This window comes from Anastrepha ludens, chromosome 4, assembly GCF_028408465.1.
Source record: "Anastrepha ludens isolate Willacy chromosome 4, idAnaLude1.1, whole genome shotgun sequence".
In the NCBI taxonomy this organism is placed as follows: Eukaryota; Metazoa; Arthropoda; class Insecta; order Diptera; family Tephritidae; genus Anastrepha; species Anastrepha ludens.
Window position 1 is genome coordinate 52,769,050 of NC_071500.1, and position 13,038 is coordinate 52,782,087.

Sequence of the window (13,038 nt, forward strand, 5' to 3'; positions counted from 1 at the left end):
CGTCGCGGATAGAGTCCAACATCTCATTAGCAATGTTCATACGATTCTGCGTTTGTCGAAATTGAGCAGTTTTGGTACGAATTTTGCGGCGACCCGTCTCATGCCCAAATCATTGAAAAAAATCGAATGGCACGAGCCAATCGATATGTCTAGGTCTTCAGCAACTTATCTAGCGGTGATTTGACGATTTGCCAAGACCATTTTCTTCACTTCATCAATTTTTTCATCTGTTGTTGAAGTGTTCGGGCATCCGGCATGCTTTTCGTACCACCGATAAACGTTGCTTTCGACACAATCAACATTCGGAATGCATCCGCGCACTCAATTTCGTTTTTCACACAAAATTTGATACAGGTTCTTTTATCCATCTTTTTGAATAGGAAAAAATCGAAGACGAGCCGAAACACGTGCAAGCAAAGCAGCTGTCAACAATTAACTAAACATTCAAAATGGCCGAACTCGTCGGCATGAGTGAGAGACATGAGTACCAACATATCGCCACAAAAAAATCGAAATTCGAATATACGTAACCTGCGAAAATTAAAAATTCGCGATACTTTTTGAACACACCTCGTATGAAGCGCTCAAACAGATGCCGCACGCTGCGATCAAAAACTACCTATACCGCAACCAGCCCAATTGACCTCACGGTACGAGCGATTTTTGCATTGTAAACGTGCATCCGCTTACAAAAATGATTATCAATTCATCATAAAATTTTTTGATACTTTTAAAAAATTATTAATTATTATAAAAAACTTTTACCAAGCAAGGCGTGGGACATAAAATTGTGCATCTATCGTTAGGGTTCTTAGTATCTTTACCGCGAGGATGCTAAGAACGCTCACGGGCCACTGCAGACTGCGAAGTCATCTGCACATGATCGGAATTTGGTCAACGGACTCTTACCGTTTCTGCGACCTATCCCAGGAGAGTCCAATACACCTTCTCCTGGAATGCAGCGCTATAGCGCGGAGAAGGTTGAGACATGGATGAGGTACTGTGATGAGTAGAGGGCACAAAAGACGATTAGGTCGAAGTGCAAACCTCATTCAGATATCTATCTACCGCGCCAAATACGATATTATACGGCTCCGATAGTACCGCATTTGTTTGAGGGCACCTTTAAGCGGCACACACGTACCATACTTACTTATATATTAATGGATAAACAAATACTATTAAGTTTTCAGCCAATTGTTAGCATTTCCTGGCATTTCGAACCCGTCCCTTGAATCTACATCACAAATGCATCTCGTTTTTTTTCTTCATCTCATTTCAACTAGTCAAGTTAACTACTACACATGTACATTCGTTTACCTTGCCAATATATATGTATATTTATTTAATATGCTTCATTATAAATTTATATGCCTTTCAATGCTCTACTGTTTGCCTCTTGCCTACAAAAACAAGCTATGCTAACTGGCCGTGTACATATGTACAAATGTATGTCGACACATTGTGCCAGCATTTATTGATTTTTATTTTCAAGCTGTTGCCATCGCCTTTCTTGTTATTGTCGCTTTTGTCATATTCAATTAAGTTATCCTTTTATCTTACTTTTTGTATTTTTTTGCAGATTGGCAGCCACGAGGGCACCTGGGTGGTCGCCGATTATATTGCAACACTCGGTTCCAATGAGTTGAGTGTAACTAAAGGACAACAAGTTGAGGTTGTGGAAGCACCCTCAGCTGCCGAACCAGATTTCTGTTTAGTACGCCTAAATACTCAAAGTGACGATGCTGCTATACAGGAAGGACTGGTACCCGTTTCAATACTTAAACCATCGCCAAGCGTACAGAAGAGCAGTTCAGCGCGAAAGGAAGCAAACGATGTCATGCAGGAACAAAGTGAGTAGTTGACTTTTATACACTTAATAAAGTTTTATGAAATATTTATTTTTTTAAATGTTTCCTTCAATTTTTTAGGTAACAATCGCGGCAAGCCAGATCCGTTAACTTCATCAACAAAAAGGCGCGGCTTTAGTGGGTAAGTTTTGATTTGAGATTCAATTGAAAAGTTGTAAAAGTTTGCATTGATTTGTATTTTGGGAAAGAAATACAAGTTTGAGGACGAAATGAAAAGAATGAAGTGTAAAGGTTTCAGTTAAAATTAAATGAAAGTTTTGGGTGTCATAAAATCTACTTAAATAATTAAATAAAAAAAATATATATTCATAGATTTTGTGTGTGAAAAACAAAAATTACAGCTGGAGGTACTTGTATAATACAATAATATATCATATCATTGCAATTGCTTTTAATAAAAACGCATGAGTATCCATTTTTCATACTCACATAAAGATGAAGAAAAGAAAGTTAAATATCCTATGAGAGAAGGGGAAGACTAGAGCAGCAACTAAAAGCAGGTCGCCTACACTGGATGAGCAACGAACACGGAACTTACTGAGGTACTCAGAAATGTGCATACGGTTTATGGTGGATGCGCTAACGCGCCCCTACATTGAGGCCTCCAATCTCGGAACCTTGCATAACCTTTTTCTATAGGAGCTCTAAAGTTCCATAACAGACCAAATTCATTCAGAGCTCATAGGGTTGCATTTTTCTGTTTCATTTCCGGGCAAAAGTGTAATGTATTCTACCCTACAGTAAAAATGAGTGTGAGCATTTTCCAACTGATTTTAATTTAGAGATAAAGTTCATGAAAATAGTTGTGCGAAAACTTTAATTGTTACAAAAACATGAAAGCAAATCGTTCATTTTTGTTATATTCATTACCAGCAAACCTCATAATTAATGATAATTATAATAAAAAAAAAATTTTTTTTGGGAATACTTTGCATGTTGTTTCCATGTTGCAAACGAATGAACAGAATGTACTATTGAATTAACTCCAACAAGTGGTTATATGGTTATACACACATATATATATGGTCATTAAAATAGGTACCACCACGTTCCTACGGAAAATGCAAGTTTTTTAAATTATATTAATAATAACAGAGATTCAATTGTTTGTGGTTTTATATCATAGTTTAATATAAAAATTTGAAAATGATAATAATTCAAGGTTATTTTAAAACGAGTGGTAATGGGAACAAAAAGGAAATATTCATGTGGCAATTAAATAGGTGCGAAATAGAAATAGATAAGAGACAAAAAGAACTTAGTAATTTTATTAAAAATGCTATTTAAACTATCGTAGTTTAATCAATAACTACAATAGTTTTTTGATTTTTTTGGCATAAATCCTTCTTATTTTTGAATATTTACTTACTTCCCAATTCGCTTCTTTAAATCTCCGCAAAAATTTTCAATGGGGTTTAGGTCGGGTGACTGGCTGGGCCAACCCACACCTTTGACATTATTTTGTAAAAACCCCTAACAACCCCTAAACCACGTACTAACATTGAGGGGTTGGGTGCGGTGCACTAGACAGGGCTAGTTTAATTGGTCGGGGAAAAACCCGAGTTATTCTGGTAACGTAGAATCGGCTGTCATGGAAATGTAGGAGTGCTTTGGGTCATTATCTGTCACATAAAGCCACCGAAGTGGCATATTCTCCTCAGCAAATGGTAGCACCACATCTTGAAGTATGTTTTTGTAAATAAATTTCTCCATCTTATTGATTATGAGGTGAATAGGTGCTACTCCATGCCAAGAGAACCATCCCACGACAGTCGATTCTGCGTAACCGGAACGACCCGGATTTATATCCGGCCAAGGACTGTCACTTCAGCAGCAGAAACATCCCCAAATAATTACGTTGCCACCACCCTGCTTGACTGGTTTTTTTTTTGTTTTTTTTTTTTTTGAGCCGCAGTGAGAACTCTTGTCCTTAATGACGTCTAACGTTTCACCCAGCAACATTTGCAAATACATTTTTTTTTTCATAGCTCCAAAGTATGTTATACCATTTTTTCATACCCTCTGATCCACACCATAACTTGTGCTCTTGAACAAAACTTCTCCTCTTCCTTAAATTTGCTTGTTTCGAGAGAGGAAACTTCATGTTGTACAATCGACGCCGAAAGTTCTCGCTGGTACTACGTTGTTGATTTGAGCAACCATTGAAGCCATTGGCCTTAAAAGGATCACTCTTGGCAAAAGTCACAATTAAATTATCAGTAGTGCAAGTCGTTTTTCTTTTTGACACCACGTCGTTCTGTTGATTTTTTGGGCTTAAGGCCTGTTACAACAAAATCGTTGGACCGTCCAAGTGACTGAGCCATACATTTTTACGATGATTTTTTTTTTTTGTTGCAAAATGTTTCTTTCTTTGAAAGAAATTCATGTTGTTGTTGTTGTTGTTGTCGTTGCTTTAGCAGCATAAACATTCTCCATACATATATGGGGAATGTTGCTGAAGTGACAGTCCTTGGCCGAATATAAATCCGGGTGTTTGCCCTTAAGCTTTATTTATTTTCTCTACAAAACATAATTTTACTGGGAACTGGAGTCGTTTAAATTGAATTGGAAGACTCGTCGGTATCATCGGGCTTCTTGGAATCCAAACGTTTTTTCCAGCCCGCAGCGTTAGCATGCTGTAGCATTCAATTTTCCCCATGTACATACATACATACATACGTAGGAATAGTACTTTTGGTTAAAAGTTTTTTCAACAAAGTATGATTACAGTCGGTTCGGTTCAACGTTGCCGAAACGACCCGGATTTATATTCGGCCAAAGACTGTCAACCCAGCAGCATTCACCGTATGTAAATATGGGGAATGTTTATGCTGCTACAACAACAACAAAATTACATGCGTTCTTAATCAATTTTGCTGTTTTACATGGCAACACACACAAATATGTGAAGCTAAAATCAAAACGAAATGGAAATACATCCAAAAAGTTTACTCTGTTGAAGAGGAAGAAAATTGAAAACCAAATACTGTAAGTTTCAGTTCGTTTCCCTTAAAGACTTTTTCACGAATTTGATTTAATTTGACCTTACGGATTTTTTACGGACTGAAATGTGCTTGTTTGTAGCAGCACACAAATAAGTCTGCAGACAGAATTTTTCGGAAAAATCCCGCCCTAATAACGTTAAAAAGCAAAACACATCCAAAGCATAGAAATACAAATATTTTATAAGATATTTTAGGTTGGAGAATAAGTTCGAAGCGTTTTTACCGAAAGCTTTTATTTAAAAAAAAAACAGCAATAATTATATCAATAAGTTAATCAATTATATATTCGCCGTTACTGTTTACAACCTCTTCCCACCTCTCGATCAATTTGTTAATGCCATTCCGCCAAAAATCGCCTTATCTGGTGTCAAAGAAGTTGTTGAGCCAGTTTTTAAGAACCTCTTTGTTATCGAAGGTAACGCCCTTCATATGGCGAACATGCGCACATGCTGAATTACCTCCCATTCGAGCTCTTGGAGTGCAGCTTTGACGACTTGTGCAACAGGGGCCTGGCGTTGTCGTGGAGGAGTATGGTTTGACCGATGACTGATCGACTGTCGAATAGGCTCATTCACACGGTGTAGCTGGGCAATGTAGAGCTCCTTGTTGACCGTGGCATTCTTTTTGAGCATTTTCTAGTGCAACATGCTGTTCCAGTCGCACCAAATACATATCAAAGTCTTTTTGGATGAAGATCTCGCTTGACTCTCGGACCTGGCGTATCTCCTGGTGTTGAGGTGTAGGTATAGACACCATCTCCCGTGACGATTCGGTACAAAAAGCTCTGTTTATGACCGCGTGCTGCTCGATGGCGGGCGAGATGATGAGAAACAATTTGAATTCGCCTTTCTTTGTTTTTTTCGTTGAGCTCGTGAGGCACCCAGATTCCCAATTTTTTCGGTAAATCCCATTGAATGAAGGTGGTTGAGAACCGTTTTTGATCGCAGTTCATTTTTTTCTGCCATTTCACTACTGGTTTAGCGACGTTTCTTCTTCAAAAATGTTTTCAGACGTTCTTCATTGAATTCAAAGACGTCAGAATTCATGGGCGTCAAGGTCAAGGTCGCCATTTTTGAACTTGGCAAACCGTGCTGTAGACTCGCCTATGGCATCTTCTCAAAACCCATATGTCCCGGTCTCCTTCGGCAGCTCTTTAGTCTCGATGAAAAGCAAAGAAGAGCAGGTATCAGAAATGTTGATTTTTGCCTCCTGGGTATTCCATTTCTAAGCCTTAAAACTAATAAAGAATTAAATAGCTCAAAAATACAATTAACATGGTTTTGTAGAGCAGAAAGAAAATAGTTGTGATGATGAAGTTTGTATTGAAAACAGAGTAAATCCCGAACGACTCCGGAGTCGGTACAACAACAACCCCTGAAAAGAATACCTTTAACAGAGGATGACAAAAATTGTGACTTTGGTTAAACACCTTTAATTTAAAAGGTAATGCATCGAATTAATAGGCGTTAGTTTTTGTTGTTGTCATAGATATTTAGATGCTGTAACTCCCTCAATTTTGCTCTGATTGGCCTGAAACTTCGGCATAAAACCTTTCAGTAAAAGTGCTATAATTATGTAAGTATAAGTATAATTATAATTGTATAAGTGCAGTAATTGCGAAAGCGTCAGCCTTTCTCGATACGCAAAAGTCATGAAGATCGGTTGTAAAACAAGAAAATAGTTAAATCTCGTCGGTAAAAGTGCAGTAACTCCCTCACTTTCGCTCTTATTGACGTACTGTATATCCGAAGAACGAAGAAATTCAGAATAAGTTAAATCGTCCCCTTAGTATAACAATAGCCTATGTGCTCATAGGCTATTATTTTTTTATTGAATTTTTGGATTCTCCATTGTCGATTTTATATGTGGTCAAAATTTTGTCAAATTCTAGTTCCACAAAGTGGGTCAAAACGTCAGTCAAAAAATAATAAATATTTACAGACATAACGAGATTTGAGTGAGAGCTACTTTCGATTCAAAGTTTGAAATTCATTTTCTCAAAACTTCAAAAAATGTATAGGCTATTTTAATACTAAGAGGACGAAATATATAAAGTAAGAAAAATGCATAAGCCAAACCGAAAAACCAAGGGTGTGTCTCCCCTATACCCGGTAATTAGGAATTTGTATATCCATTCCTTTATACCTTTATATTTGTAAGTATGCATGGAAATAAGCAAACAATATTCATGTACAATGAATGCGTCTTATCAACAACATATTGGCGTCATGCTATACTGAAGTTCTTATCGTTTTGCCATTTCTTTTCCTCTATTTCTTTTTTATTGCAAAGCTGATTTTTTTTTTTTATTCTAAGTATCTTCAAAAACCCCGAGCAACTATCGAATATATAAGTATGTAGGTAGGTTATCGTTTCTTTACGCGGTCACAATAAAGTATTTTATACCCAATGCATAGGTTGGTAGGTAGGTCGAACAGTCCACAGAAGTGAAACCACAGTAGCAGTTGATCTGCTACTCCTCGATGAACCATTCTGTTTTAAGTGCAAACCCATTGATCTGGCTAAGGTCGTCAGTATCATTGAACGATGAGCCAAAGTATCTAAACTAGTGAGTGGCATGCCACGCGGGATAGTAACAGAAGTTCATGCAACTTCTGCAATATTCGAAATGAGGCACGTGGCCAGTGACTGTGGTCTGTTATTAAAGCAACTAACATAGAGATGTTTTTCTTCGACCGATTAAGTAGCGCCTGCCGTCCCATTTTGGCTAACATCCATAAACACAATGCATAAATACTAAAGGAAAAAGTAACAGGCATAAACCGATATTCCATAAAATAAGCGATCAATCGGTGGTAAGCTGCTTGTTGTTGTTGTAACAGTAACTTTGCCCTGTCAGTGTAGTGTAATCACCGGTCGCCTGCGTCTAACTCATCTAATGGTAGGTCCAGGAAACTAGCTGTTTCGAAGAGTTGGGTCTGGAGGGAGAGGGGTGTTATTTGAGTGGGCTCGTTGGGTCATATGATAGTGGTTAGTAGTAGTTCTCCTTCACGTTTACGTGAAACAGTTTGCCAAAGACTGGAAGGTTTTATGGGAAAACAACACGTGGATTTTGTACCACAAAGCCACCATTATCAGGAGTGAATTTTTTTTATCCAACAGCCATTGAATTCAACTGATATACCTAAAACAACCGAAAGGAAGTAATGAAAAAATCGAAGACGGCTGTGATGGATACACCAAATATAGAGTTCCAGAGATGTTTCGAGAGCTGGATTAATCGCGGGCATAGGTACGGCGCAGTTGATGGTGGGTAATTTGTGGGCGATAATATTACTTTTGAGGAATAAACTTGTATTTTGAATTTTCTGAATATATTCCGGAACGTTTCGATCAAGGTGGTATGATGCACTTTTGTCGGTGTACGGTAACCATTCCAGAAAACACATAGTCTAAGAATCACTATACATGCTTTTCAAGCAAAATTATGTCTTAATTCGATATCCTAGCATATCTCTAAGGTGGTGCCATCATATCTTTCATCACGTATACAAAAATAAGGCGTTTTTAGGCGTTTGACCAAGCTCTTCCTCCCGATTTGTGGAGCGCGTGTTGATGTTGTTCTTGTACAAAAAATATGGGTAACTTCACCCCTATACCGCCTCCAAATAATATATGATTTGTTGAATGTGAAGGTGTTCCATTAAGTAGTGCACTTAGAAATTTGGTATTACGTAGCAGCCGCTATAAGAAAAAGTATTTAATATTTTATGTTCTTCATTTTGTTATAAACTTTTATACAAGGTTATCTTTGTTTGTCATTACGTTGGAGTGCTTACATACATACACACATCTATAGGGTCCGGCACTCAAAGTGTAACCAATTAAAAATACCATAAATTTAGTTTGGAAAATTACTTTTATTCAATTCGAAGTAAAAAATTTGTGAAAGTAATACAAAATTAAGAGTCAATTTGCTCGTTATGCCCACCTTTTGCCCTCACGATGGCTTTGAGATGGTCCAGCAATGAATCGCAAGCTGACCGAATGTGACTTGCAGGTATTTTGGCCCACTCGCGGACGATGGGTCCTTCGCTCTCTCAAGTCTGACTTGCTGCTGTTTTGGTACGAGATCATGCTTCTTTGGGATCTTGTAAGGCTTGATTTTGGATCATTTTTCAGTATGCGGCGGATGCTACGGTCAGGTATTTTCAGTTCTTTCGCCATTTGATTGGCACTTCGTCGGGGATTTCGCCCAAGTCGCTTCTTCACTTTTTGAACCATTTCACGTGACGATGCAGTCTTTTGATGACCACCTCTATTGCGTTTCGCGATGCTACCAGTATCATTGTAACGAGTAATCTTGCGGTAAACAAAAGCTTTATTTACTTTAAGGTGCCCGAGCTCACGAACAATCGCTGGTTGTGGTTTTCCAGCCAAATATAATGCAATCACACTACTACGTTTGAAATCCATTACTGATCTTCTTTTTTCCCGTTTACTCTCTGGAGTTCTCTGGACTGTCATTTAGCCAACTAACGGGCCCCAGCTGCGCGAGTGGTTTCAAGTTGGTTACACTTTGAGTGCCGGGCCCTGTATTATCCTTTTAAAAATAATTTATTTTTCTGTGAACGGTCTTGTCTTGGGAATTTCTTTTTTCGTATCAGCCAGTTTCCAAGACAGTCAGGTCTGCGATATCGAAATGATCCGGAATTCAATTCTACTGCTATAAAAATATCTATCAAATAAGGACAAGACCAATGTTTGGTCTTTGTAACACAAAGAAAATCTCCAATTTCTTTGACAACAGCAGCGGTCACTTCTCGATACTTTTTTAGCAGAATGCATTAGGCTGCGCTCAATAGGCTAATTTGAGGAATACTACAACTTCCTAATTAGCTAATAACAATTTAAATTTTTGGAAATTTATTTATACAGCTCAGAAATGAGTCCGTTAGATTTGTAAGTCACACAAAAGTTAATTATGAGCTTGATAGACCTGATATCAGATTAGAAATAACAGGGCAATGACACCATAACTCATGAAGAGACCCGTATATAATTTGTCAATTGGGTGAGTCTTCGTTTGGCTCGGGGATTCCATGAGAGCAGTATTGCTCTGACGGTAAACAACATGATCCAATGAATGTAATTGTAATATGGAAGCCGTGTATATGTTTAGTATGCCATTTCATAAGTAAGTTGAGATCTGCAGATATAACACATGGACAGAAAAGTCCGGGGCCTAATAAATTTTTGTTCAAAATTAGCTTTATTCATTAATATAATTTCCATCAAGAACAACGCAATCATTCCAGCGCCGCTCTAATATTTCAATACCAATTTTGTAGAACGATTTAACTTTTGCCTCTGTTTCAGCGAGGTTATCGCTCATTCGAGCGAAATTTCTTACCGCCGAGCATTTTTTGTAGGTCTGCGAGCTGCCAATAGTCGCTGCGAGCCAAATTAGTGAATTCGGTAAATGTGGGTGCAATTTAATTCTTTTTATTACGTTTAAACAGGGCCAAACTCTGCTCAGAATCATCAACACGTTCTTGTTTTTGGTCAGTAGTAAGCAAGCGGGACACCCATTTTGGACAGAGCTTTCTCATAGTCAAATGCATAGTCATGCAATATAAAGCCAACACGTTCGTTTGATATCTTTGCGATGCCAGCTAACTCACGCAACTTCACTTTTCGATCATTCAAAACGATTTTGTGATTTTTTTTATGTTTTCTGATATTCCAGCCTCATTTGAATGTCCACTGCGTTGTGCATCATCGGTGTCTCTACGACCATGTTTGAAGTTAAGAAACCATCTTTTTATTGTTGTTTCTGATGGAGTGGAGTCCCCATAACACTTTTCAAGTCATTGCTTTGCTTGGACGGTATTTTTCCCTATCAAGAATCACTGTAAAATTAAAACACAAAATTCTTTTCGATCCATTGATTTGAAAATAACAAAAGTAGCGTCACTCTTAGCACAATAACTCACGAACTAATGAATAAAATAACATGCAATTTAAACAGCTGTCTTTTTAAGGTTAGTACTAACTGAAAAAGAGGTGAATGCAATATTGCAATCTTTCCGCTCAATTTGAAAAAAAAACAGTTTCGGGAATAATGCATTTAAAATTTTACAAGTAGCCCCGCAGGGACCACTGAATATTATATGCACGAAAAGCGTAATGTTTGAGCTAAAAACAACAAGCAATATATCTCGCATCAATGTTACAATTTAGGCGCACGTAATCCAAATTGAAAGAGGAGCTTTTTTCCTAAACCCCTTTCAATAACGCATATGGTCTGTTATTATTAATCGATGGTTCTATAGATTTATCCTTCGAATAATTTGAATAAAATACCCAAAATTATGAATCACAAATATACTACAAAATGACTATTGCCATATAGGCAATACAGTTACCACTAATATTTTAACTAACTATTTTATGTCAGCATGTCAGAACGAATTTGAGTAAATCCTCTGTAAATTACAGAAGCAAATCAAAACATTACTAAGTATTGAAAAAAAGCCTTGCCTAGAGATACATTAAATTTGTAATGCCTACACATGCTGGGAACAACACTATTTAGCTCCTGTAGCATAATCAAGCTGTTTCGTCGCCAATACAAAACTGGACACACTCGCTGCACTGCGCCTTTTGGGAGAGCGTCATACATACCTACTCGTAACTATGTATGCACTTGTAGTTATTATATTTTGCTTTCAACATTTTCTATACACACGCTTCCTTGTGTATCTCATGAATGTCTCTTTAGTATTAAGCACAACAGAAACAAAAAAAGCACAATGACAATTGGTATAATAATAATAATATCGTAATATGAGCATGAATGGTAACGTAGTTATTACACATTTCTTAGCTCTTAGGCGGTAAATTGTTCTCCTTTCGGTTTGCGTAGTGTGCGATACGTATTAAAAGTTCTGTAGATTGACGTACGCGACACCAACGCCACTTTAGTAATTGTAGTCGGTTTTCTTCACCATATCGTTGTCGTTGAACTCGAAGACTTCTATTGCAAGAAAATCAGTTGGTCGCTCTCATTTCGCGCGGTAGAACGTTTTGATGGAAAATACCGCTTTCATTTTTGCAAAGCATTTTTGTGATTATCGTGGCAGGAATATTACTCATTCGTTGAAGTGAACACAACCGCACATACTAAAAGATATGCAATTATGGATGTGCACATAAATTTGTATTAAAATATTTATATCTGTGTACTAAAATTTAATCCAAGCAACTTATACATACATATGTTCGTTATGTGACTGAATCGGAGCAATTGCATTTACCATATATTTTACGGTCAAATTAAAGTGTCTCACGCGTATAACGACGACGTTGCGATTGGTGGCTAGCCTTATATTTCACACCGTCGCATATCTACGACAGTGACTATCAATTTGTCAATGAATAATATCTTACGTGCCTTTAAATCTGTGGATCCCATCATGTCCAAGTCACTGAGCTGTGACCATTCTGAGCATTTTTTATGTTTTTGCTGTGCCGACGCAGAACCGTTGAGCCGTAAGGAGAAGTACAAGTCCTGGTACGGAAACAATACATGCATATATACAGACATACATTGATTATAATTATTGAATATTCCACCATAACATTATTTTGTTAATTTATTGCGTGGTGTACCGCTGATTTTGTATTGAATCATGCAAAGACCAAAAAACAAAAAAGGGAAAATAAAATTGATATCAGTGAGGCAAATGTGTGATTCACAATGTGGACTACGATACGCGCCTATTTACTTAATTTGCTGAACTTATCGGATACACAATGCCCATTTTGTATAGCGATTACTTTTATTTCATTGAATTTAATTTTTTTGTTTGTTTGTTTTTGTGATAAGCAAACGAAGAAGGAGGTAAACGTATTGGCTGGCATGCACAAACATACATACATATACAAATAACTTTAACTTGTGATTGCGAACTTATTCTAGAAGGCGAAAATGGATTAAATTTGAATTGGAAGCGATAGTGAACGCTAAACGGCTAAATTAGTTAAAAAATGTTCATTAAAAGAACAAGAAGTCAAATACTGTACAAAATCGTAGAAACAACCTGTGGCGTCCCTCGAATACTCAGTTTTTTTTTTCAAGCTCGTTTCGCGCAGATTCATGAAATTTCTGCATACCACTGTTGTTGATCAAATTGAAA

The 13,038-nt window shown here is 37.3% G+C and overlaps 1 protein-coding gene across 1 annotated transcript in view; it reads left to right on the forward strand.

Moving 5' to 3' along the window:
* LOC128862345 (triple functional domain protein) overlaps window positions 1–13,038 on the forward strand; it is a 121,202-nt gene that overhangs the window by 72,041 nt on the left and 36,123 nt on the right. Inside the window, exons 10-11 of the mRNA XM_054100913.1 lie at window positions 1,583–1,853; window positions 1,932–1,992. Coding sequence (XP_053956888.1) covers window positions 1,583–1,853; window positions 1,932–1,992 — 332 coding nt within the window. The remainder of the gene's footprint in view (window positions 1–1,582; window positions 1,854–1,931; window positions 1,993–13,038) is intronic.